Below are 27,997 nucleotides of genomic sequence, written 5' to 3'. Positions count from 1 at the left end.
AGACCGTATCGGTGTCGTGGATGACGTCAGACACAAGATGGCCACTGTCTCTGGGGCACACCACATCGAATAAGGACCACGAACGAAACGGTAGGCTTAAGGGTGGGGAATTGTAAAACCGAAATTGGCTTAAAGAGAGAGAGAGAGAGAGAGAGAGAGAAAGAGAAAGAGAGGGAGAGAGGAAGAGAGAGAGAGAGAGAGAGAGAGTGAGAGAGAAACAGACAGACAGTAAGAGAAAGAAAGAAAGAGAGAGAGAAAGAATGAGTAAGCAAGAGAGAGAGAAAGAAAGAGAGAGAGCGCGGGAGGGGAAGAATAATTGGAATCGAGCGGCGTAGGTGTGTCAGTGTTCGGCTTTCCCCGCGATAATGCTGTTGTCATCGAGATGCCGAGATTCACACGTAGACTCGCGCGACTCCCAGTGTCCTGAGTCGCGATCACGACTTATATTCCTTCGAGCCTCTCTTGGATGGTGAATAAAATAAACGATACGAAAAACTACGAAAGACTGACCGATAGAAAGAAAGAAAGAAAGAAAGAGAAAAAGCACTCGACGTACATCTCGTGCTCTATCACAGGAAGATTACAAGAGGAACGAGAGTGTTCGCAATCTTTTCTCTATCACTCTCGGTTTCTTTCTCCTTCGTTTCTTGTCTCTACCGAACAATCGTAACGGCAAGCATATCGCGAATATTGGTTTCTAGAAGAGAAAAAACGAATTTCTGTTCATCTTTCTCTCTCTCTCTCTCCCTCCTTCCCTCTCTCTCTCTCTCTCTCTCTCTGTCTTTTTCTTTCTCTTTCTCTCTCTCCTTCTTTCTTATATCAATCGGTTTTCATTTTGGCGAAATATATATGCAAAAAAACTTGTCTGAATGAAACCGAAACAAAGAGGAGGGAAAAAGGGCAAAATAATTGCTTGCCTTCCCTTAAATTTTGATTATTACTATCGCCGTGCTTTCTGTTCTGGGCTAAGGTCCTCGTTGATTGGACGTCAACAGAAACTGAGAGGGAAGGAAAGTGAGAGAGAAAGAGATATCGAACTTGGTACTGTCGAATGGCACAGGAGTAAAATAGTAGTAGCGCAACGATTTAGTGAATAAAAAGTGGGAGGAGTGAAGAAGTGCACAGATGAAAGAGGGGAAACACGACGGTGGCCGGTGCTCTGTAAGGTTTTTCGCGGTGTAGAAGTGTACTCAACCGTTCTTATTCGTCGCGTTTACTTTTGTGCGATCGATTCGAACGAAGAGAGAACGAACCATAACGTATCTCGATCTCGAGTGGTCCAATTCTGTTATAGTTCATTTTTATGATTGTGAGAAAGAAGAAAGTAGTGAAGGAAGAAGAGAAGTCGGATGTACAACGAACAAGGGTGAAAGGAAAAGAGAAAGAAAAGTATTCGGTGTCCCTGTATATATCGGACATGAGCACGACTCTTCGTGTTCGTTCGTTGTTATTGTCGCCGTCGTCATCGTCATTATCGTTATCATTATCATCGTCATCATCATTATCACCGGGATATAAGGTGCAGTCGATTCGTTCATCATCGGTAGAAGATCGTTTCAACGAAAACCATCAAGCAGCCGGTCGTTGCTTTCTGTGAAACGAACGTCGAGCGTCGACAAACTCTACGACAGCGTTAAGCTTCACAAATACGACGTCAGAGGGCCGGCGATACGCGACTTCCGTGCGTGTCTCGTCGCGCTCCGCCTATCAGTTACCGTCGCTAGTTCCGCGAGAGAGGACTACGTCCTCTTCTCTTTTTCATATTTTACAACTTTTCCTTTTCTTTTTTTTTTTTTCTTTTTTGAATGTCGTTCAATTTGGTCGATCCAACGAAAACTCGCGGACGAAGGAAGCGAAGACCAAGGAAAATGATTAAGTGAGAGGAGGAGAAAGAAGAAGGAGAAGGAGAAGCAGAAGAAGAAGAAGAAGAAGAAGAAGAAGAAGAAGAAAGAAGTAGAAGACGACGACGTACGGTAGAGCGAAGTAGTGTACGTGTGTGTGTATGTGAGTGAGAAAGAGAGGAAGAAAAAGTGAAAGAGAAAAAAGCAGGCAATATATATCCCTTCGTTTCTCTACGTCACTACTCTCTTTCTCTCTCTCTCTCTCTCTTTCTTTCTCTCTCTCTTTATCTATCTATCTATCTATCTATTTATCTATCTATGTATATATCTCTATCTCTCTTTTTTTGCTGTCTCTCGCTCTCGCGCACGTGTGTCCTTTATAAAGTGTAGTGTCGTGTGTGTTTCGTTCGTATACACCCTACTGACCGATCGTTGCCGTCGCCTCCGTCGCCGTCGTCATCGTCGTCGTCGTCGTCGTCGTCGTCATTGTTATTGTCGTTGCCGTCGTCATCGTCATCGTCATCGTCATCGTTATTCGTCTTTTTGCGCGCTAAAGTGGTCAGAATTTTCGGGCGTGTGAGCGAAGAGAAAGAGAGAAGAAAGGAGGTGGGGAGGTGGGAGAGAAGTGAAAAAGAAATAGCGACATCAAAATGTGGAGTGCGATGTGTGACGTGATGCCAACGATCGCGGAGGACAGTATCAGTCAAAGAAGTTCGCAGTTCTCTGGCGAGGACGCGAACTTCGAACAATTAATGGTTTCGATGTTGGACGAAAGGGACAAACTAATGGATTCGTTGCGCGAATGTCAGGAACGAGTACAGGAGGCCGAGACCAGAGTGAGGGAGCTTGAGAAGGAACGGGATTCGCTCAATCGTCAAATTTATGCCAACATTCCGCAGGTATGAATTTTTCATTTCTTTTTTTTTCTTTTATTTCAATTTACACCTATGATAGGATACGAGATACAATCAATTTTTTTTCTTCATTTCTCTCTCTCTATAGACACACACACACATATATGTGTGTGTTGTGTATGTGTGTCTCGTTTAACTTGCGACTTTTGCGCTGTGGGTGGTGATAGGTTAAAGAGGGGCAAAGACATCGAGAGAGTAAGAGGGAGGGAGAGGGGAGGGGGAGAGAGAGAGAGAGAAAGGTCGAGGGACCGAAGACAGACTCGCACGTGTATAGTAGCTTGCAAAACGTGCTGTATCCCGCCCATGGGCCATCTAGTAAACGAATTACTCATTTTAACATATATATATATATCCCTCTTCCTCTAATTCGTCTCGCTTGGAGAACTATTTACGTTGATCTATTTTTCATCTTTTTACGCTTCTTCTCTGGTCGTTTAATTACGATCCTCTACGATCGTTAAAAGTTAAATTCGTTTCTCGAGATTTTTTCTTACCAGTGGTAATAACAAAAAAAAAAAAGATACAATACGATTCCACGAAACGTAGTTTCACAAAGTAGAATCCGATTCGCAATTAATTACGATCCAACGTAACGTTGAACTTGTACGGCTACCGTAGAATTTTTTTAATTGCGTTCTATCGCAACTACTATGGATCTCTAATTACTGGAACGTTTACGTAATGATTACGGTAGAAACGATTCAAGACTATCCAGTTGCCCGCGTTATCTTTGCGCGCTGTCCTACTTTCTCGAGATATGCACATTACTAATTGTGTAACCGGCTTCTCTTTGCAGATAGTTATTTCTCATTTTGAAATATCATCCATTCGCTAACCACTATATAGTACAAATTAATCTCTATTTTCTTTTCCATCATTGCAAGAATTTTTTTAATACGACTCTCGTGCCTTTATATCGGACAATGTTGTGAAAGATCGTTCGTCTCATTCGTATCCGAAATTTACGCGCGAAATTTCAAACAACGGGTTATACATGCAACGATGGATGCATGCTCGTTTTCAATCATCGAAAAATGATAATCGATATATCGTTTAAAATCGTCGATACGAAAATGAAAGAACAGTCGAAGATAATAAACTCTTGCCGTTGTTTAAGCTCATAGATCATCGTATGATCGATAGAACATTCAGAGATTACAGTTCCTTTTTATTTCGATGTACATATATGTAGATATGTATATATATGTCAAATATAAGTATCAAGATGACGTGTTAAATCGAGTCGACCTATTGTACATCGTGCGTATAAAGAGCTACGTCCGGTTCGAAAATCGATATTGTCCGCGATTTGGTCCAATTCCAACGGTATGCGGATGGATCGATATAGTTAACGCGCAAATGCTTTCCGACCTTACATAATATCTATGTATGTATATATACGACGTAAGAGATGCATACCTTTCTAATTTCTACGTACGATATAAACATGTATATAATTTGTACTTAGCTTTGTATTTATTATAACAAGTCACGCTAGAAAACATACACACATGTTCATGTGTATATACGTATGAATAAATGAATATTATTTTGTCTCTCTCTCTCTCTTTTTCTCTTATATATTATTCTTTGGAAAAGTGAAATTAATAACGAATTATAAATAATCTAATCGTATTCCTGTTATAAAAAAATTTTAACGAAAAAAGATCTTGCCTAAGATCATCCTTCTTATCTCGTTTCACGTGATTTTACTTGGAACATAAATAAATACGAGGCGTTAGTAACGAGAGAGGGAAAGAAAGAACTTACGATGTGGAGCACCGATACATTCTCGGGATAAGGGAGAGAAACCGGTGGCTACATCGATCCATTCGTTGCCCGATTGGCTTTTATGTACGTGCGAGAGGAATATATAGAGGATGTTTGGTAGTCTCGTGCTTCTATTTCGTGGATGACGCTCGCTGTTGCGCCTTTTAGATGTTATAACATAATCTTATGAATTATCAATGATTTATATTGTGTAAATATTGTTTCTGATGAGGTATAAAAGTAGTTCGACTTGGCTTATTAATAATTCATTTTGAGTTTCTTTGGTGAAAGATTATAAACTTAGATGGAAAATATCTATCGTTAGTAATAAGTTATTATTAATAAGTAATGATAAGCAATAATATGTATTATCGATAATTCCAATTTTTATTTTTATTTTTTTTTCTTATTTTTCTTATTTTTATTATTATTATTATATTATTATTATTAATATTATTATTATTATTTAGCGAGAGAGATTATTTTCATATTCCATCGATTTTGCGAGCGATAGTCAATTCGCTTTATTACGTTTGTTCGTTAGCTTTCGATCATCTTATTAGTTTACATAAATTAATGGTAAAAATGTTATTCGAAATTTCTTGTATAAACACTGTTTTTATCGAGTTGGAGACGTGTTTCTGAATGAATTAAATTTTCTATAGGAAAAATAATACGAGGATAATAAGTGATTTTTATTATTCAAGGAATAGAAAAACACAATAAATGGATGTTGATAATCGTTAACAAAAGGAAAAAGTCATTAGAAATGATTTTTTAATACTTTTTTTTGTGTGTATAAATTACTTTTTATAGATGCGAAATCATATTCAATATCACATTGCATTACGTTCTTGTTTTTGAATAAAGAATTAATGAATTCTTTTACAAATATTGACATTTTCTTAATATTTGTATGTTTCTTCGATGAATCGACTAATCGACATAAATTCGTATAAATTTTGCAAATTACTCGTTCGTATGCACGAGTGTACCGAATCAATGTAATCAAATCGGTGCTACTGACTCATTGATAAAAATAGCTTTTTATATATATATTTTGTTTTCTTTCTTTTTCTTTTTTTTTAACGATGCGACATAATCAATAATCAATATCAATAAAAAGGGGCCTTTCTTTTATCGATATATATTTGCTCGTGTTTAAATTTTCCCGCGAAGTTTTACGGTCAAAATTTCAAGACAGATTTTAATTCCAATTCGAATTCATTCAAGTTCTTAATAAGAATTACAGCGATCGAATTAAATTAATCTTTTAATGACACGGTTTTTCTGTGCCGCAAAGTTTAGTCTGGTGTTATATTAAAATCATTATTTTTTATGTATACGTTGTCATTCTCCGTTCATCCATTATTTCATCGTATCGTTGAAAAATTTTATTTATAACTCTATAACTAGAAAAACAATATATATATATATATATGTATACTATAAAGAGATCATATAATATTATTTATTATAATATTACTTATACCAGTATATCAAAAATACTTATGTTATATTATACTTATATTATACTTATAAATACTTCACTTGTATTTAAAAAAAATTATAAAAAATTTCCGATATTAAGTAACTATAAATTCTGTGCTGATAAAATGAAATAAAACGTAAAAAGACATGTACATGTAAATAGATATATCTAATTGAGATATACTAAATAGATATATAATCTAAAAAGATATATACACATAATACACGTAAATAGATATATCTAATTGAAATATTAACTCGTGACAAAATATCAAAAGTATGAAAATGTATGTGTCATAAAAAAAGGAAAAAAAAAGAATAGAAAAAATTGATCTTTCTACGATCGCTTTCGCATAGTTTAAAAATATCGATGTTTATATTAATCGTCAAGGGAAAATCACGCGAGATAAGAGATTATAGATAAAATAAGTTTTCGCGTTTATTGTAGATTTTTTCTTTTTATTATTATTATTATTATTATTATTATTATTAAATCGTTCGTAATTCCAGCATCGTTATTCACTCTCTAATCTTCGTGGCATGAGAACGGACTACGTTCAAGTATCAAGTCGACGTTAAGTGATCGCTAACAGGTCGAATTCTTCGGGTTATTCGTTTCTTGAGCTGATTAGTTAAATGGAATTAGCAAGAGAAAATCGGACATGTCATCGTCGTTGGACCTTTGTAACGTTGAGAGAAATTTCTGGTACTTACAATTAAATTGTTTTGAATGTTCACACATCGCAAGCATGTCGGTGTCAATCGAAGTATTATATTTTCTTTTTTCTTCCATTGTATCAATGCACTTCGAAAACAAAGGAGATATGATTTTATAGTATTGCTCGAGGTCATTCACTTTTTTCTCCATCATCCAATGCTAACAATGGCTTCTTCTATTTCTTTTCTCACTTTAGTTTGGTATACGAGACGCGTAGTGAGATTTTTCACGAATGGTTAATAATTCTATACCGATAGATTACATACACACACACACAGACATCCGTTACGAGACAATCGTGGCTTTTCATCGTGCAGTACATAGGGATAGAAGTATCATGCGTGTTCTATCGGCTCTATCTCGTAACGATCCAAGTGCGAAGGGCAACGAGTGCTCGGTCTACAGAACTATCCCTTTTCATTTTCATCGTCATGTATTTCATTCTTTTTTTCTTTTTCTTTCAATTTCCTTTCTTTTCTTTTCTTTCTAAAGATCAAGAATCGTCTTTCTTTTAATAGTGGATTTTTCTCGGAGCAGCTACAATGTCGGTACTTTCTTTCATCATTCTCCTTCATTTTTTTTCTTTTATTTATCAATCTCTTTGTTAGCTCGTTCTTTACGCTCGTTCAAATTTCTACAGAATTTCAGTTATAGTTATATCGCACGTTTGACCAAACTTTCAATTGTCCTATCCTATTATTATTCGAGTTTCGAATATTTTATACTTTTGATTAGTATTAATAATTCAATAATTATTGAGAAAACATGCTATCGAAAATAAAAAAAACAACAGTAAAAAAGAAGAATAGAGGAAGAAAGAGAGGTTGTAGAAAGACAGAGAGAGAGAGAGAGAGAGAGAGAGGTCTCTTTGATGTATACCATTTTTGTAAATTTTTTATCTTTTTATTTTTCACACGATCGAACGTCGTAAAACTGACCCGCTCTCGATTTCGACGCGTAACGTCGAAAGCACAGAGAGAGGGTCGTGAAAAAGGTCGGACGGTTAGCATGGAAAAGAGGCGAGCTTGTGGTAAAAGAGGTAGAGAGCGAGAGAGAGAGAGAGAGAGAGAGAGAGAGAGAGAGAGAGAGAGAGAGAGAGAGAGAGAGAGAGAGAGAGAGAGAGAGAGAGAGGCTACTGTGTAACGACGAAGAGTAGAAGATAAAGAAGAAGATGATGGTGGTGGTGTGGTGGTGATGGTAATGGTAATGGTAATGGTGGGGATGAAATGGTGCGGTTTGGGGTAAAAATTTCTAGGACGAAGCTGAGGCACGGGTGCAATGCACCGGCGTTCTCTCGTACATACATACATACATACGCGATATACGCCGACTCTGCGATCAATACACACCCCACCCACTCGCTTCGTCGGCGGCGCATGAATGAACCTCGCCTTTTACACACTCTACTTGACGGTGCGCCGACGACGACGACTACGAGAAGGAGAGAGAATACTAAGAGCTCTTACTCGCGCTCAACTCTTCGTGTTGCGCTGTAGAGTCGCGTACACGACCTCGACTCTCTCTCTCTCTCTCTTTTTATTTTTCTTTCTCTTTCTGTTCTTTTCCTATCTTCCTTTCTCTCTTTCTCGTTCTGACTAATGTCGATCATTGTTGAGTTGGCAATCATCGTTATCGATCACTGTTTTTGCCATCATCGTCCGTCGTCGTCCGTTGTCGTCCGTCGTCGTCCGTCGTCGTCCATCGTCGTCCGTTGTGTTCCTTCGACGTCCGTCGTCGTCCGTCGTCGTCTTACTTGGCTGCTGTGCTCGTTATGAGCGGCAGCACCTCCTACCTTTTGCAAGCTTAGGGTTCTCAACCTCCAAAGATACATCTTTACTTTTAACGAGAAAAATAACAAATTCAAAAGTTTATCAGTTTTTTATTTTTGTCAGACTGCAAATAAATCGTTAATCTCTGATCAACTTTTATGATACGATCATCTCTTTTTCATTTTTTTTTTTTTATAATGTGTTTTATTTAGATCAAAAAGATTAATCATTTTTCGTTCAGATGATAATCACTTAATCGTTAGAACTGTTCGTCAGAAGTAAATTCCTCAATAATCCAATTGCTATTTTCAACACGTTCAAAATCGTTGGAAAGAAATCAAGCGATGAAGAGACATAAAACCAAAACGAGTTCGGTATACTCGCGACATTGTTGTTTGCGGCTTTAATACTCGAGAACGTTTCTATTCGATATTTCGAAAGTTGCGCATGTGCGAGAAAGAGCGGCTGACATGCAAGAAATAAGCACGTTTACCGAGTGCACATAGTTACGTGTGCATCTGGTGCATATTAAGCTTGCAACTCGTATTGTTAGATTCGTCTATTTTTCTCTTTTTTTCTCTCTCTCTCTCTCTCTTTCTCTCTCTCTCTCTCTCTCTCTCTCTCTCTCTCTCTCTCTCTCTCTCTCGAACAACAATTTGGCTGAATTCCAAAATGATACAGATGGAATTAATGAAAAAATTTAGATACAGGATATTCATGAATTTCACGAGAAATTATTCGATGTAGGTATTAAACGAAGTAGATCTCGTGAGAGAGTCACTCGATGTTGTTCTCGTCATTGTCAGACGTGGGCAAGTACTTTCCTTTTCGACGCAAACGTTTCTGCTGAATCGAAGTCGCAGAGACTCGTAGACGATCTCGTAGTTGCCAGAAGAGAGATCTTGCCATGCGTCTTGACTCTATACATACGTATTTCACATATGTGTGTACACACACACACGTTCTCTGTCTCATTTCTACGTATACATGATCAAACATTTTTCGCCACACCTCGAGAATGTGCATACCTAACTAATATAAGGCAACCAGATACACCTACTGAAAGGAAATATGATCTTGCTTATGTATCGCAGGTGCTCTTACTGCTCTTACTGCGAAGCCCGTTAACTTGATTAGTTAGTCCCTTCAAATTGCTCGACCCTTTTTTGGTTATCATAGTTAACTCAATCTTCTCTCTTACGATTTTTATACTTTCTTTTTTTTTTGTACCCATAATTAACACATTATTGGCCAACGTAATTGAATTCAAATCGTTATTGAAATATTAAAATATGAAGAAAATTGATAATATCAAACTTAAGTGAACACTATCCAACATAAAAAAAAACAGTACTATAATAATGATTTACACAATTTTATACTTTAATAATTACGTAAGTTGGATAAATGTGTAAACATGAGAATTTCTGTAATCGATCAACGATGTGTTAATATGTGCGAGTATATGTACATAATAATCATAATTGTAGCTATTGAAAGGATTCGTATATTGACCCAGAGGAAAAGACAGAAAAAAAAGAGGGAGAAGTCGCACGGTAAGAGAGAATTAAATTGCCCACGAAGCTGCTTCTCGAGTGCTTGTTTCATTGCGAACGAAGCCTAAATCCACGTATGAATGAAGCTGCTCGCGTGCACGACGATTCAGTCATAACGTGTGCGAGTTCTCTCTCTTTCTCTTTCTCTCTTTCTATTCCCCTTCTTTTCCTCTTTCTTCCTTGTCTCACAGTCGTTCGCCATCTTCTTTCATTATTTTACATACCATTGCGAATCTTTTCTATATTCTTATCTCGTCAAATTCGTTGACGCGTTTAAACGACAACAATTTCAAAAGAAGCTTATTTTTGATCTTACATTGAATATTTTCAATTGATATTGAAATTTGTTCTTTCGATTTCATGATAAATTGATTTATAGAATCGAGATAAAAATTGAGATAAAAATATCGAACTCAAAACACAATTCAAATTTTATCATTCGGACTATATTGTAATAAATCTAGAAATGATTTTTTAGTTAAAAAAAAAAAAAAAAAAAAAAAAAAAAAATTTGGTCGAGAAACTTTTATGCATTGAATTTCAAATCGGAATATCATATTTATTATATTAGCTCGACCAATAAGTAATGTCGGGATTTTCAATAGTATTTATTTAAATAAATAATAACGCCAAATAAATAATTGTAAATCTTTTTTAGTAAAATACAATAGCAAGTTTTAAATATTAAATTGTAATACACTAAATTGGCATATTTAAAAAAAAAAATTAAAACAACAAAAATAATGATATTTAATTAAACATAAAATAGTAAAAATTCTGACATCATTTATTGATCAACCAAAGATATAGGTTTCGTTTTTACAAATTACGAGCGAGATACAAAAACTCATTTATAGTTTTTTTTTTTAAATGTTATTGCTTCTCTGGCAAAGTGAAAGAATGTCGTTTCATTTGGTATTTTGCGGATAAAGTAACATCGAAGAGATGGAAAGCAACCGCATCTTGCAATCACGGCAAATGCGAGAATAACGCGTTTCCATCCTCGCGATCGGACAACAGGGGTGCGGATATTGCAGCAATCGTTTGCATAGTTTCCAACCTGCGCCGCGTTATTGAACCGCGAACGCATGTCGTACCATGCACGCGTACGAATACGAATATAAGCGAGGACGTATTATGCGTTGAGTATCTTTCTTTCTCTCTCTCTCTCTCTCTCTTTTTCTCTCGTACTTTTTCATTCGTAAACACTCGAGCACGCACGCACATGTATGCATGCATGCACATATATGCATGTATGCATGCATACATACATATGTATGCACGTGAACATAGATACATCTGTATGTTCACATACACCTTCTTGATCGAATCTTTTATATAATATGCCAGGATTCGTTTGGTTCTTTTATTATTATTATTATTATTATTATTATTATTATTATTATTATTCTTTTATTTCCAGTTTTGTTTTATTTTTATTTCTTTTTTATTTTTGAGTTTTTTCAACCTTTCTTTTTTTTTTTTGTTTAAATTTATTTGAAATGACGTGTTCAGGTGAATACAAAATGAATGGCAAAATGTCGAATAGTTTCTTTATAACGTAGTCTCGCGATAAATAGAGACGTTGAAAAGCGTAGAAATATTCTGTCGATTAAGAAAGAAAGAGAGAGATAGAGGATGAGAAGGAGGGAGAGAGGAGAGGGAGAGAGAAGGCTTTTCTATTCGCAGATGACTTTGAATTCAGGTAATAAAATCTGATGATTTCTCGTTATTATGCAAGTATTGCGCGTAATACGTTTCCATATCATATCGTATCATATCATTAAAATAGCAATGAGATGATGCAGACGAAGATTCTTCTTCAATGTTAAACTGCATCTCGAGTATCTATAAAAAAAAGAAGACACGTGACTTCTGTCTCATTCGTGTTTTACATACGTATTGGTAAGAACGACGCGAGAGATGAAATGACAAATATTTTCTATCTCTCGATTAAGTTTAAATTATAGTTGTTTAGAGGATAACGTTAAATATATGAAATTATTACTAATATAAGTGCGATCAGTATTTTTCAAGGTACTTTTTTATTTCTAAGAATCGTAATAATATGATGTAAAAATATCTAAAAATTATTAGAAGACGAACGATTAGAAGGAAAAAGGAGAAAAGCGGTTTGATCTTCGCGCGTGTGTGTGTTTCTTTTTGATAGAATGAAATTGTCCAATTTAAATAAGACATAATAATTCACATTGAAAAGCTAATTAATCGTTGAGAGTTCCATAGATTTCTGTGAATTCGTACTTGAGTTTCTACGGTGTTTCATCTTGGTATCTCTATTCTAAAGAAGATGACGGTGTCGAGTTTAAGGGGAAGTATCGAAGCACACGATCAAAGGATATGAATAATTTGTTTTAATGGACGATTAAATATAGCGACCTATATTTTTGTCTCTTCCCTTATCGACAATATCTTTCACGATGACCTACATCTCTCTCTTTCTTTTTCTCTGTTCAACCTTTAACCTCCTCCCCTCTCGTTTCCATTTCTTCCCTTCTATCATCCTCTTTCTCGGAAATAAATTTAAAGGTATGAACAAAAGTAGTGATGCTTTTGAAATATTCATTTCGTTCGGAACAGAAATTATTTAACTTTGTACGATTCGATAGTACTCTTCGTAGATCTATTAATCCATAATAATCTAGTTTATATCTTTCACGTGTACCTGGTATATTAAGAAACTCGTCCTCTATCTTTATTGTATATACTAATCTCTCGAGTAAAAATCTTGTAACATGTGATCGATGATAATTTTGTTGATTATAGTCTTTTATTATGAAACTGTATATCCCGTACGCATACGTATATATTTTCTTTGGGAAGAAAAAAAAATTTTAATAGAAATGTTAATAAGTATGCAAAAATAATTATTGGTTGCAATAATTTAAAAGATTTAAGAAAAAGTTCTTTAAACAGCGTGTTTTTAACTTGTGTTGCAGGAACTATCACAATTGACAAAGGAATTAGCAGCAGCGCGTGAAAACATTTTACAGAGAGAAGAAGAAATATCAGAATTGAAAGCAGAACGGAACAACACACGTGTACGTGAATATTTTTATTTTCTGCATAAAATATAAAAATAAATAAATAAGTAAATGAATAAATAAATAAACGAATAAATATATTATATAGCTATAATTTTAATATGTAACATTTCGACGACCATATATTACGTAAAAAAAAAAATAAATAAATAAATAATAAAAATAATAAAACGTTATCTCCGACGATGTATTTATTGATTGTTCAGCTTCTACTGGAACATCTTGAATGTTTGGTTTCTCGACACGAACGATCGCTGAGGATGACGGTCGTAAAACGTCAAGCCGCGGCACAATCGGGCGTGTCGTCGGAAGTTGAAGTACTAAAAGCTTTAAAGAGTTTGTTCGAACATCATAAAGCTTTGGACGAGAAGGTACATACTTTATCGTATTTATAATATTCGTATTCATATTTTTTCCATCCCTTTTAATCTTTTATTTTTACATTTTTTTTTTAGGTACGCGAACGATTGCGCGTAGCTCTCGAAAGGAATACGAGCCTTGAGGAGGAATTGGCCCATACCAAAGAAGAGGTACTTCTTATATTATTGAAGTCATTTATTGAAGTATAAAAAGTTCGTACCGATTATCTTCCATCTCCAATAAGATCAAATTAAAATGATTTACAAAAGAAAAACAATTTATACAAACTTGGAATGCTTTGATATGTTTTGATACATATATGCTAAAATAATATTTCTATGAACACGTATAAAATGATTTAATAAACTGATATTTTTTTCTCGCCTTGTGAAAAAAAAAGAAATATCAAAGTTCAACTAGCTTTCTTTTTTAAGTCTTTCACATGAGTTTTCTTTCGCATTGAAAAATTCACAAAATTTACGCCACTTTCTTTATCTAATTCCTAAGCTTTAATGAGCTGACATTAATTTTCGAAAGCGGTAATTTTTTTCGATCCACTCCTAATGAATCTATAAACTACTCTCATATTTTAATATTTAACGTGATCCACATTTTATGAATCTTCTGTGTTAGAGAAAAAAATATCACGAATCTTTTGGACAATATTTCATGAGATTTTCTTATAATTATTTATTAATTATCTTTTAATTTTTCAAATTACAGCTCCAACAGTATAAAGTAAGTGGAATTACGCCTAAAGCCATAGACGACAAACCTAAAGAAAATGGTCAAACGGATGATGGTCAACAACAAAACAAGGTATGAAAAGCAACGTCTCTCGGTACAACATTGCACATTCATGTATACACTTTCACAAAAATTTCACACACACTGCTATTTCATATCTCGCATTGATCATGTGTACATGGAGGTGTTCGAACTGTTTGAAAGTCATGAATTGCATTTATGGAATATTTCACTACGCATGCTCGTGTTTAGCATAAATCCTCTTTTGCCGGCTAATTGTCTATTCGAAGCGATAGACTTCATTTTTGGCATCGTTGCAGTTGCACTGTGTTCGAGAGATAAATCCCCATTTTTATTTATTTTTATTTTTTTTTGTTTTTTTTTGTTTTTTTTTTTAATCGACAAATTAATAAAGGATTATTAATGATATTGAATTTCGATTTCCTCCTTACTTATCGTCCTCATCTCATTTTTCATCGGCGATACATTTCTCTCAAATGTGTGATATATGTATATGTAGGATTCCTTTCGTTTTGGTAAGTGGAAAGATAAAATTTATGTTTAACGGATGTAATATTAAAATGAAAGACAAAGAAAATAATTGAAATCTTACAAAGAATAAGATTAGAAAATAATTGTTCCATAAAAATGATTAAAATGAAGTATTGATTCTTATCAATGTCGTTATCATTTCCAAATATATTATTGGGATAATGATGATACAGTTTCGTTACTTTTATAAAAGAAAAATTTTCTAAATATTCTTTCAAATAAATTTTTTTTTATTACGTTCATGAAATTCTCCTCTTAACGATATTGAAATATTTGAAGTGAAATATTTCTGAATTTGGAATTCGGTACGACAATAGATTTATATTTGTTCCCTTCTTTTCATCCATCTTACTCCTTGCATCCATAAGAATGCATCTGCAGTAGTGCACGGTAGTATTATAGTCGCGTAGCTGTTATATGTAGATTTTGGGAATTACGCGGCAATGCAGGACAGGCAATGCGAGCGAGGCATTCTGAATGTAGTGTTGTGATCGGGCAGAATGAGACTGAGCAGGCTGAAAGTCAGCAGGAGCCACAACAGCAGCTTCAACAGCAACTACAGCAGCAGCAGCAGCAACACGCAATACAAAAGCTAGGTACAGAGAAGCCAACAGAGATAGCAAGCAGATTGAGCAATGGCAGTCTTGATCCATCCGACCAGGATTCGGCAGTACGAGTAATAGACTTGCAAGCCACTCTTGATAAGCAGGTATGGAACTGTTTTATAGCAAGATGCTAGAAACATAATCATTATAGAGATTCAGGTAGATCTCTATATATAAAAGATAAAGTGTATTAATTATTATTATTATTATTTTCTCTCTACATAACAAGAATGTGATTTTCTAAGACAAGATGTTTGATAGAATGAAAAGTGTTTTAAAAGTGTGTTCTGCATGAATTTATTTTAACTTTAATCCGTGAATAATTACATAATGTGTAAATTTTACACTAAATCAATTATATGTTTTTCATTCTTCATTTGGAACAAAAAAAATCCATTAAATATTATGATTATAATATTATCTTAATAATTAAAATAATACTATACAATCTTTGTTTTTTGTTTGTTTTTTTTTTCTTTAATATAAGTTGTTTTATTAAATTATTTATTATTAAAATGCATGATGTTTCATTTAATAATAAGTATCATTTTAAGATATTTGTTGGATATATACTATTAATTATTGTAAGATAAATAATAAGAAATGTAGGACCCTTGATACTTTAATAACTTCAATTAGATTAATTTGTAAATTGGTATGTTATTATATTGTTTTCTCTTTCTCTCCCCCCTCTTTCTCTCTCTTTCTTTTTTCATTATAGTCTAAATAAATAGTGAAATTCAATGTAGTTAGGTTTACTTTAACAAAAGTCATTAGAAATAATACAAATTTAGCTATTAGCTATGATTTGCTTTACTAATTTATATAATTATATACTTTATATACAATTTTTAGTAGACAAGTTACTTCTAATATTTTTATATTATTGAAATAGTACAACTTGAAATATTTATTACCATAATATCTAATCTTAAATAACAATGCCTATGGCACGATGTGGAATGATTAATATTTGTAAATGTCAAGCATACTGTATTTGCATGTTTAGTGAATAAGAACTGATTTTATTTGAAAAAATATAGTTTTATTTCGGAACATTTATAATTTATATATGGAATACTTAACGCAACATTTATACAATTATGTATATCTCCACTCTTTATTGTATTATTATACTTATATATATATTTTATATAATATACTTTAATATATATATATATACATGCATATACACATACACACTTTATTTTTACATTTACTTCGATATTATACGATATAATAGTTTTATAAAAATATGTGTTTTCCACAAAATTACTTTTTAAACACTTTTATTGTACATACAAACTAATACTGCATCAACTTAATAAATTATATTTATATTATTACTCTAAGTAAAAACATTTGTTTATCATTTCAGAGTACTGAGTTAAGTACGTGGCAACGGCGTGTAGCAGAATTAAGCGGACGAGTTGCAGAATTAGAAGAAACACTCTGTAAAAGCCAAAAGGATCTTATAAAAACTCAGGAAAATAATGTTAAGTTGCAAAGAGATCTGCGTGAAAATGCTGCACAGAAAGAGGACCAAGAAGAAAGGATTGCAACTCTTGAGAAACGTTATCTTAATGCTCAACGGGAATCAACTAGCTTACATGATCTCAATGAGAAATTAGAACAGGAGCTTCAACATAAAAAAGCTCAATTAAAGGTATTCTAGTGCAAATATTAATCGAATCAAATAGAATTCGTTATTTTGTAAAATAACATTTTTATTATTACAGCTTCAAGAAGAAAAGATAGCAGCTATACAAGAAAAATTGGAACTTGCAGAACAAAAATTAACCCAATATGCTAAGTTACCTGAAATGGAAGAACAATTGAAGCAGAGGATGGAGGCTCTGACCCAGGTGAGGAGGCCCAACCAGGTACGCAGGGGAATCATATAATTGCACTGTCAATTTTCCCTTTTTTATTCCTCTGCACTTTTACTGAGAACCCTAAAATATATACATACATGTCTCTAGAAAGCTTGTTCTTGATATCTTGCATCATCAATGCAAAATAATTTTACTCTTATATTTTATTTGAAAAACTTCGAGTTGTCTGTGTTGTGCAACACATGTAACATTTAGCTACTTTTTCTTTTTCTTTTTTTTTTTCATTTTTCTTTTTTATGAATATCCCGTGTAAGCAATACTTTAATGTGTTACATACACTATTTAACAGATACATTCAATGTTTAAAAACACTACGGATTATTTTTATAATTACTCACAAAATACTGGTATACACAAGTACAAGATCTATAATACTCAAAGATTTACATATATGTATATGTGTATATATATACTTATTTATTTATATATTTATTTATTTATTTATCTATGATATACAATCACACATACATACACACGCTGCTTACCTGGTTGACTAATTTTTTCATTACAAATAATCCACAAACAGTCTCAAACATATATCATTCTATACATTTATATTTAAAGCTTTGTCATGATTTCATATAATTCTTGTTATTTCACTGAAACAGATTCATTCTTCAGGCACAAATTTGTGTTTCTATATTGTGCATTTTTCTGCTTCTACATTCGTTTCCACTCTAATATTATCTGGAAAGTAGTTTTCATGTATATTAGAGATAGATACAAAAAAAAAGGATGGAAGGAAAAATCAAACTTCTAATGAAAAGAATATTGTATTAGAAACTTTACAATTTTACTTTTAACTTAATATCTGCAATAATTGTGAAAATCTGATTGATTTTTAATAATATGTAATGTTTTCTTTATAATGAATTTAAAAAAAAAAGTAGTAATATTTCATAAAAAATATCTCAAATATATTGATAAAATTTTCAAAGATTATTTGCTTGTTAACATTTAATTTTAACTATATAAAATATCTAATAAGCAGGCCCAGGAGAGGCATGGTAGTGCAGAAGATAGAATACAAAGGTTAGAAGCACAATTAGAAGAGAAGAATGCAGAAGTAATGCGTGTTAATCAACGACTTAAGATGAATGAAGAACATAATACTCGATTAAGTGCAACAGTTGATAAACTTTTATCTGGTAAATAGTAAAATATATGTTAATAAACACATATCACATAATACAATTTTAAATAATCTAAATTATTTTTATAGAATCTAATGACAGGCTACAGACACATTTAACAGAAAGAATGGAAGCAATAGAAGAAAAGAATGCGATAACGCAGGAACTTGAAAAGACGAGGAAAATAGCTGAAGATTTACAAAATGAAAAGGCAGATATTGTTAAAGAGCTAGGAAAAGCACGTCTCGAAATTGATAATGTAAAGAGACAAATGCTGCAGCAAGAAATTGCTTTTAATATTCAACAAACGGATGCATTGACTAGAAGTCTTTCTCCTAATGCTGTGGATCCTGGCTCATTTTCGAGAAGTGCAAGTCATAGTAGTTTTGACACACACTCATTGCCTAGAAGAGGAGGCAAAAGAGCTGCAATAGAAGAGGATGCTTCAAAGGTATTCTGTTAGACATCTTATTTAAATCCGTATTTAAATAAAAATTATGGGGAAATTAGGATATTTCGTATATTTTCTTTTTCAGAATTATGTAGTACGTACTCTTGCAGAACAAGAATGGGAAAAACTTCAACAAGCTCATGTTCTAGCAAATGTACAGCAAGCATTTGATGTCTCCAGTGACGCTGAAGGTGACGGTGATAATGAAAGTATCTTTAGTTGTTCGGCAGAGGTAATTAGTCCAGCGGGACACACCGATGCTCAAACACTTGCGCTGATGTTACAAGAACAATTAGATGCTATCAATAATGAGATTAGATTAATTCAGGTAAATAAACTTTTCGGAAAACTTTATATAAAATATTATTATATAAACATTATTATTATGTAGATTATAATATGAACAAGTTTTTTACAGGAAGAAAAACAGAACACCGAAGCACGAGCAGAAGAATTAGAATCTCGAGTAGGTAGCTTTGAACATATGAATTTATTAGCAAGAGGACGCAGTCTCGAGCGAGCGTCACCTCCATTAAGTGGTCGTTCTACACCAAAATCACATCATAGCCCTAACAGAGATTATTTACACAAATATCACACAGTGAGCATTTAGTTTTATGTATTTATTTTTAATAGACATTCAATTTTTATATTGCTTTTATACTTAATGAAATTTAAAAAGTACAGTAAAATTCATCACTTGTGTAGGCACCAGCATCAATGTCTCCTGCTCATTTACATCAGTATGCTGCATCCCTTGCTAGTCCTGGACAACTTTCAGAATCACTTCCTGCAAGCCAGGTTTATTGCTTATTAGTATCTTAATTGCATTATAAAAGAATAGACATTTTATAATATTATAAATTGTTTACATAATTGAAGTTATAAAACTGGGTGCTTAATGCTTTCTGCCTTTGGCAGTTGCAGTTGTCTGGAGAAGAACTGCACTCAGTGAGCGAAAGAGATAGCGTCGGTGGTGTTGGAAGTGCTAGCAGCGATGCCGCTTCCCCATTGACAGCCAGATCACTTAGATTAGAGCGTGTTGTGCAAGCACTTGCTCATAGCCAGGAAGAGCTAAGAAGGTATGTATGAGATAAATAAATTTAGCTTTTAAGAAAGCTCGAAAGATAAGCTTTTCTAGAGAAAAATGAAAATGCACAATTTCTGTAAAAAAAAAAATTTTATCAATATTTCCGTAACTATTATTTCATAATAGTAAAAAAAAGTATAAAATTAGCAAAAGATCTCATATTGAAAGATAACATTTTTGAAAATGTACCAAAATTAATTGGTTTGCAATTATTATTTATATAAGAAATTTATGGAAATATAGGTCGATATAATTATCAAATTTAAAAGATATACATTGAATTTTGTAAATTATTAGCGTCATAAATTTGTCCATGCTATCAGACGTACTGGACAAACAGGATTTCCCAGCAGTGGCTTTTCCCCACACAGGTTAATTAAAGTTTCTAGTACTGCATGTATTCCGCATTACATGCCGCTGTGCACGACATATTTGAGAGACAAATGTGGGCATAGAATAAACGATCTTGAGGTCGGCCAAAGTGAATTTAATGGTAATCTGTTTTTCCTCTTTCCACCCTCTCTCTCACTCTCTGTTTGTCTATCTGTTGCTCTCTCTCTTTTTTCCTCTCCCTTTCTCTCTCTTTCTCTCTCTCTCTCTCTTTTATTTTGTTATTGCATATACATATCTATATTATTTTCAAGAAATGTATCAATCTCGTCAAAAAGCTTTAAAATATTAGTTAAATATTTTGTACAAGAGATATGATATTGATAAATATAGTGTCCCAGGCATAACGTACATGCCCACAGCCTCAATTTTCGAGCACAGTGGTAACGACGAAGCACCCGATAAATCTGCTAGATATGAGTCCTTGGAAGAAACTGATAGTAACTTCTTCCACGCATCGTATACTCAAGCCTGTCCAGTTCATGATAAACATCGTTGTCTCAAACAGACGAGGGAACTTACGGAATCAAAAGAGTTGCATGGCATGCAAGATATACATCAGACATCTGCGCGAACAAGGTTGTTTTTTTACAAACAAACTACAAAGGATATAGAAAGATTCGATAATATAAGTAACAAATATATTAGTATATTTATATAGAAGTGCATCAAACTTTCCTTAAACGTAATAAAAATATGAATATACATGTAGCATTAAAGTCTTTCTATATCTTTGAAGATGATAATTTTTATCACATGGAAATTCCGTCTTATAAACGTAATCAGATGTATTTCCAGGTTTTTATGCATATCATGTAATATCGAGTAGGTATATTTACTATGAATGTTTCTTTATTATTAATTGACAAGTTGAAGCTATTTATTTAGATGTTCGTGTAAAAGGACATTATTTTTTTTTATATGTTTGTATATGTAAATATTCAGTAATAGCAGTAATTAGCAAATATTATATTCTACAATAGTTTCATAATTTGGCAATAGATCTTTTATAGTGTATAACATTTTTATGAAACATTAGAGTAAATGTTATTGGTATAGTAAACAAATTCGCTATTATGTGCTAATTAGTATTTTTGCTTATAACATTAATATTTATTATTGTTGGCTGTTATTAATTCTAATGCATTCAATATATCATTGCAATTTACTTGATCTTCGTAAGTTCCCAGAATATACCATTGTGTTATCAAACGTATAACAAATGGTATAAATAATACAATTAAATCATAGTTTTGAGAGTATTGCAGAGATTAGATGCAATCAATCTATACACAGTAAATATATTTTCCTATACTTTGACTGTATCAAGTCTGTGACATAATTAATGATTTAAAAAAAAAAAAAGATCAATATAATAAACATAACAAATCATATAGAGGAGCACACAAGCAAGTAGAAATGTCTTGTGTGAGCTAGTGTAGTAGCACTGATTAGAGTAGAAATAGAGACTAGATTAGCGCTCCATGCAGCAGGCATGGACAACATAGCAACGGCGCACTCAATTCTGGGACTCCTCCTTCCCCATTGTCCTCACGCCACAGTAGCCAGGACAGTTTACACAAGAACAATCTATCCAGTGTTGGACTACCTATTGGACAATTATCGAGTTCGCATCTGCACATGCAAACAACCATGAGTCCAGCAACAGCAGCTGCAGTAGCAGCAGCTCAGAAGAAAAAAGGCATAAAGAGCAGTCTTGGCAGGTTCTTCAGTAAAAAAGAAAAGGTGAATGTTTTGTTAGCTTCATGCTAACTTTTTTAAATATAGAAATATTTTTTCTAATTATTTCCTTTTTTCTATATTAGATAAAGGGAAAAGATACAACGATGCCTGGAGATGTACCTGGTATGGGAGGTGCGAGTACACCTGCAGATCCTGATTATGGAGATAGCGTCTCTGTGGCAGGAACATTAGGGAGCAAGAGTGATTTTGATCGAAGAAAAAAGAAAAGGTATTTTTATTTCCTCTCCTTTAAATAAGTTCAATAGACACAATAATCTAAAAATATAAATATAAATAAAGAAATATAAATATATGTAAAAAAACGAACATAAATAGAGAAGAAACAAACAATAAGGAAGAAGAAGAAGAAAAAGAATAGAAGTTTGCGAAAAGAAAAATTGTTTTTATTTTTACGATTATTGCGATTATTGGCACATCGGACTTGTTTTAGTCCCAGTATGTTTGGTAGTATGCTGGATTCTTCACGACATGAGCTATTGGCCGAAGCAATGAAAGCTGGGACACCTTTTGCTCTTTGGAACGGACCAACCGTCGTTGCTTGGCTGGAGCTTTGGGTTGGCATGCCTACCTGGTACGTTGCGGCATGTCGAGCTAATGTCAAAAGTGGTGCTATAATGAGTGCACTGAGTGACACCGAAATACAACGTGAGATCGGTATCAGGTACATTCCATTTACGTTTTATCGTTATAATATAGATTGTTATTGTTGATTTTAATATAATCTATTAACAGATCGAGATTTTACATCTAATAAATAATGTGATTTATAGTAACTCTTTGCACCGACTGAAATTGAGACTAGCTATCCAAGAAATGGTGTCACTTACAAGTCCATCCGCACCTAAAACTTCTCGCACAACATTAGCTTTTGGAGATATGAATCACGAATGGATAGGAAATGTATGGTTGCCGAGTCTTGGATTACCCCAATATCGATCCACTTTCATGGAGTGCCTTGTCGACGCTAGAATGTTGGATCATCTCACTAAAAAAGATCTGCGTGGTCAACTTAGGATGATTGATAGTTTTCATAGGTATGCATAAATGTATGTCCAATAAAAATGTACGTTTTTGATTATTTTTCAAGCCGTTAACGGTAGGAAAAAATTATAAAAGTGTAATTACAAAAAGTTTCTTCGTTTACGTGTAGATAAATAAATATATATTGCAAAGTTTTAATTTCCATTACATTGATTTTTTGACTGCAGGACAAGTTTACAGTATGGGATTTCGTGTTTGAAGAGATTAAATTATGACAGACAACAGTTAGAAGAAAGAAGAAGAATGGCAGAAGGAGCTAATGTAGATGTTCTTGTGTGGAGTAACGATCGAGTCATACGATGGGTACAGTCGATCGGTCTAAAGGTGCGATTAAAATTATTAAAAAGTGACAGTAACGTTAAAAAATGAAAAATAATTTTTCAACATCATTTATCATAGGAATATGGAAACCATCTCTTAGAATCTGGAGTACATGGTGCCCTAATTGCTTTGGATGAAAGTTTTGATGCAAATAGTTTTGCTCTCGCTTTGCAAATTCCTACACAAAATACACAGGTCTATAATGAATACACTATTGGATATATATAATTATTACTTTGTGCATTTATCGAATTTATTATCATTTTAGGCAAGGCAACTTTTAGAAATGGAATTTGCAAATTTATTAACGGTAGGAACAGAGAGGCGACCGGACGTTTCTAATATGAAATCCTGATCCAACTCGTCAAACAGATTGCCCCATCTTCAACCCCATCATGTCTAGTCGAGAACCCCAGCTATTACTACTGTCTGTACGCAAGTGTGTTGTAAAAGTTGTAAGAGCTTTAAGTATCATCCTAAAGATATCTTCGTACTGTTACGCCATGTGGCACGCGGTAATGATATACATACATGCGTGAACGTAAAATTGTAACGTAAAAACGATTGTATTTATTGTATGCTCAGAACTGAGCTCTTAAATGTTTCCTTCATTTGTATGATCGCACATTTAATGATGTTCCGCGTGCCATATACTTTGACAAGAAATACCTACGCGTAAATTATTTTCTTATAGATACTGAAATGTAGGAGGTGGTCATGTGTCGCAACTGCATTCAAAGGAATTGCAGTATATCTCCTCGAAGGCCAAAATATGAGTTGAACACAATCACGACAATAAATCCGCCTCATTTGACTTGTTATGTTTTTACGGGTAACAGATCAATTGTAGTTTAGTAAAATATTGTTACATGGCACTTTAGATATTCTACTACGACTATTGCACTCTTCTTGTATTATATCGTGTACTTATATAATAATTCTGCATATAAAAGCGGCTTATGTTGTCGTTGCAACTAGCACAAAATGAATGGTTAAAAGAAATTCACAATGATGCAGTATACACTCGGGGAATCGTTAATATTTTATATACAAAGACGGGGACTGCATTCTATGTTTCTGTGTCTGTAAGAGGGCAATGATGAGCCGACAAAGTCTATGTGTATTTTACTTTTCACAAATGGAACTTAGAGTATTCGTTCTTCTTTTTTCTTATTTCAATGAATTTTGAGTGTTGTAGAGTCACGTATATAATAAAAAACACTAAGTATTATAAATGAAATTCAGCAAGCAACTATTGCAAATAAGAAAAAATCTTATTGAAAGAAATGCAATTACATAGACGCGTTTAAGAAGCTAGCCTGTTAAGAAAGACTTATGAACAGACATTTTATACCAAAATATGTGCGCAATGTATAGCTAAATGTTTAAAACGTTATTAGGTATCCTAATATGAAACGACGTTTAATGTTAATTTATAATTGTCCTATCAAGGGACCGTATGTTATCGCTTTCAGGTGCATACCAGTAATAAAAATGTGCATATATATCAGTAAAAATGATCGTAATGATGAAGAAATTGTATCTTGATTTTTTGATGCTTTACAAAGAAATTATTTTATTTTATTTACTTAAGTCGCGTTACTAAACCTTTCGAACGTTTCTTTTACTACTATTATTACTACTACCTATATTACTACTATTACTAGTACTAATATTACTATTACTATTATTATTACACTACTACTATTATTATTATTACTATTACTACTATTATATTACTACTACTATTACTGCTACTACTACACACTACTACTACACTACTACTACTGCTACTACTGCTACTACTACTACTACTACTACTACTACTACTACTACTACTACTACTACTACTGCTACTACTACTACTACTACCACTACTACTACTACTACTACTGCTACTCCTACTACTCCTACTATTACTACTACTACTACTACTACCACTACTACCACTACTACTACTATTATTACTACTACTACTACTGCTACTACTACACTACTACTACTACTACTATTACTACTACTACAACTGTTACTACTACTACTACTACTGTTACTACTACTACTACTACTACTACTACTACTACTACTACTACTACTACTACTACTGTGTGTTACATCGGTAGCAAAAGGATCCACGACGCAAGCATAATTACATACATAAAAAAAGAGACTTAGATGAAATATACAGGGAGAAATGATTGGAGTCAATGGCAGTATAAACTATACCGACAGTGCTAGTGAAATTGCTAATAACAGTAATAATGCAGAAGACAATGATTACGACGATAATAATAATTATCAATAAAACCTTTAAGATGCTAAAGAGGGTGGCAAAAGACTGAGAGACAAAGACAGCGACTGTAAAGTGACAAATTGATCATGATAAAGACGATCGCAATGATGACAAGTTATAATGGTGATGTTGTTAATGTTGTTGATAATTGAGGAATCGTTGTTAATGTTTGTTTCCCTGTGAAGTATCCCATGCAAGCTGTTCATTCGTTGTAGTTCCATAGCTCTGCACGATCTTCCGAAGGGGCGTTCACGTTATCAAATAATTTCTGCCAAAGACGTGTGTGACGCGATGCTTTTATAATAATTAAATATGAGCGCTTAAACGGCAGTGCCCCAATTGCGTGCAGATGCGTGAATGTGATACACACGTTTTGTACGTTCAATTGTACAAATTCATTGCGCATCGCCAAGTTGTCTTTTCTTTTAGCATTACCAGTCAATTCATCCACTTCTATAATGGTGAAAAGGACTCGCTAAAGCCAAAGCAATGCTACGCTACCTCTGTGCTAAAGTGCTCTGGTAGTTCTCTTTTTTTTTCAAATTGCCATCGATGCAGTTTTATTTTATTTGAAAAATTAACATAATGGATTATTAAATGATGCACCAGATTAACATGGTTCAGATTGTTTAGTTAATTTTTCAAAGAATGCGATAGAAATATTTTCTATCAAAGCTTCGTATGTGTATGTGTATGTATGTGTGTGTATATATAGATATATATATATATATATGTATGTATATGTATATATATATATACCGCTTTACTTGTACAATAATTATCTTGTTATTTGCAGAATTTATAAAGTATTTTATTAATTCTCGTCGCTCTAAAATCAACTAACTTTAGTTTGATTGCAAAAGAAAATGTTTAAAGAGAGAGCATCTTTATCAAAGTAACGTAATTACATTTATTGTTACGGAATATATTAAGAGAGTGTATAGACTTAATTTATATAAATATACAGTCATGTAAAATTGATAATCTGCGCCTTTTGAAAGAACATGGCCGTCTCTCCCTTTCGGAAGAGTCGTAGCAGTACTTGTAAATGACTGAACTTATTTGTAATGTATGCTAGTTAATAATAACTATTTATAGACATTCCAACGCGAGGACCTTCCAACCATTCATAATCCCATATGTGTATGTACATCATGGATCAGTATGTAGCAGCTTTGACGCCTTCTATGTATCTAAGTATAAATATACATATAGGTACGAGAAAAACACATTTCTCAATCCAACCTCCGACTGATTGGTGTCGAATAGAGCTTGCTTAATCAGAAGCATAATCGAATATTTAAAAAACAATCATTAAAGATTGATTCAATGTATATAATGTTTTTACCGAGAATTTCACAAATTTTATTGTATTATTTATTATGATTTGTATAAAGTATATTATACATGTATGTTTGATTTATATATATATATATATATATATATATATATATATATATACACATACATATACACACACATAATGTTTATACGTAAATGAACAAACATTTCTCATTTGTGTCCACTTTAAAATTAATGTAATATGAATATTGTATTCCGTCGATTAATTTGTATAACAAATATTCTTCTGTTAAAAATTGAAATACTTAAGGATTCTCGGTAAAAGTGTAACTTTTTATTTTTCGTCTATCGATATATACATATCATGTGGTTATTTATAATAGATGCGATAGCGAATTTGATATATATCTTGTATATCCAATTACTCATATTTTTATTTATCATTTACATTTTAATCTTTTTCAATTTGGACAACAATGAAAATGCCGGTAGAAACATATATATATATATATTCATAGATAAATTTGTGCCGTGATTAACTGTATTCTAATGTTATATATTACTTCCATATATATCTTTCTGTTGTATATTCTTCCTTATGCTCAATTCGGCCAAACTGACGGAAAGGCAAAACGTTATCTCGGACTTTTGTACAACACGTCGCGAATAACGGCTAATTAATTGTACATATTTGTGTGCGTGTATGCGCGCGTGCGTGTGCCTCTGTTCTCGTGTATGTGTGTGCGTGTGTGTATATATACAACCTTATCCTGTGTATATATGAATTATTTATTAACGAGAATCTGTAAGTTTTGAGCATTTCATAATGTGTCATGTGTAGTGAATTATGTCATTGCATTACAACCAGATATGTATCATTAAATGTTTGATTTATTTACTTTAGACAAATTTCTTTGTTACTAATTTTCAGT

General features: G+C 33.2%; 1 protein-coding gene across 23 annotated transcripts; it reads left to right on the top strand.

Moving 5' to 3' along the window:
- The first annotated feature begins 7 nt into the window (after positions 1-7).
- Positions 8-27,948, top strand: LOC127066133 (liprin-alpha-1). 23 transcript variants are annotated; one of them, XM_050999498.1, is made up of 23 exons: positions 8-90; positions 971-2,740; positions 13,017-13,118; positions 13,328-13,492; positions 13,577-13,651; positions 14,205-14,300; positions 15,280-15,489; positions 16,764-17,051; positions 17,125-17,268; positions 18,269-18,428; positions 18,503-18,864; positions 18,950-19,192; positions 19,283-19,465; positions 19,573-19,665; positions 19,786-19,946; positions 20,278-20,325; positions 21,835-22,090; positions 22,171-22,316; positions 22,539-22,769; positions 22,879-23,142; positions 23,317-23,473; positions 23,549-23,665; positions 23,739-27,948. In XM_050999498.1, exons 2-23 carry the CDS (start codon positions 2,492-2,494, stop codon positions 23,823-23,825), a joined length of 3,837 nt encoding a protein of 1,278 aa, XP_050855455.1. In that variant the 5' UTR covers positions 8-90; positions 971-2,491; the 3' UTR covers positions 23,826-27,948. The 23 variants fall into 23 exon arrangements, 21 of the variants coding, with proteins under 21 accessions (XP_050855455.1, XP_050855513.1, XP_050855463.1 ...); XR_007782292.1 differs by lacking the exon at positions 8-90 and having other exon boundaries at positions 122-2,740; positions 23,739-23,909; positions 24,165-27,948; XR_007782291.1 differs by lacking the exon at positions 8-90 and having other exon boundaries at positions 122-2,740; positions 23,739-23,925; positions 24,165-27,948.
- The last annotated feature ends 49 nt before the right edge of the window (positions 27,949-27,997 follow it).

The sequence above is a fragment of the Vespula vulgaris genome, chromosome 1, assembly GCF_905475345.1.
Source record: "Vespula vulgaris chromosome 1, iyVesVulg1.1, whole genome shotgun sequence".
NCBI lineage: Eukaryota > Metazoa > Arthropoda > Insecta > Hymenoptera > Vespidae > Vespula > Vespula vulgaris.
The sequence above is the reverse complement of the archived record's forward strand: the minus strand, read 5'-3'. Positions and strand labels throughout refer to the sequence as shown.

Coding starts and splice junctions, on each gene's coding strand:
- LOC127066133 (XM_050999498.1), top strand. CDS start 2,492: ATGTGGAGTGCGATGTGTGACGTGATGCCAACGATCGCGGAGGACAGT. Junction 2,741..13,016: donor TTTATGCCAACATTCCGCAG/GTATGAATTTTT, acceptor CTTGTGTTGCAG/GAACTATCACAATTGACAAA. Junction 14,301..15,279: donor ATGGTCAACAACAAAACAAG/GTATGAAAAGCA, acceptor GTGATCGGGCAG/AATGAGACTGAGCAGGCTGA.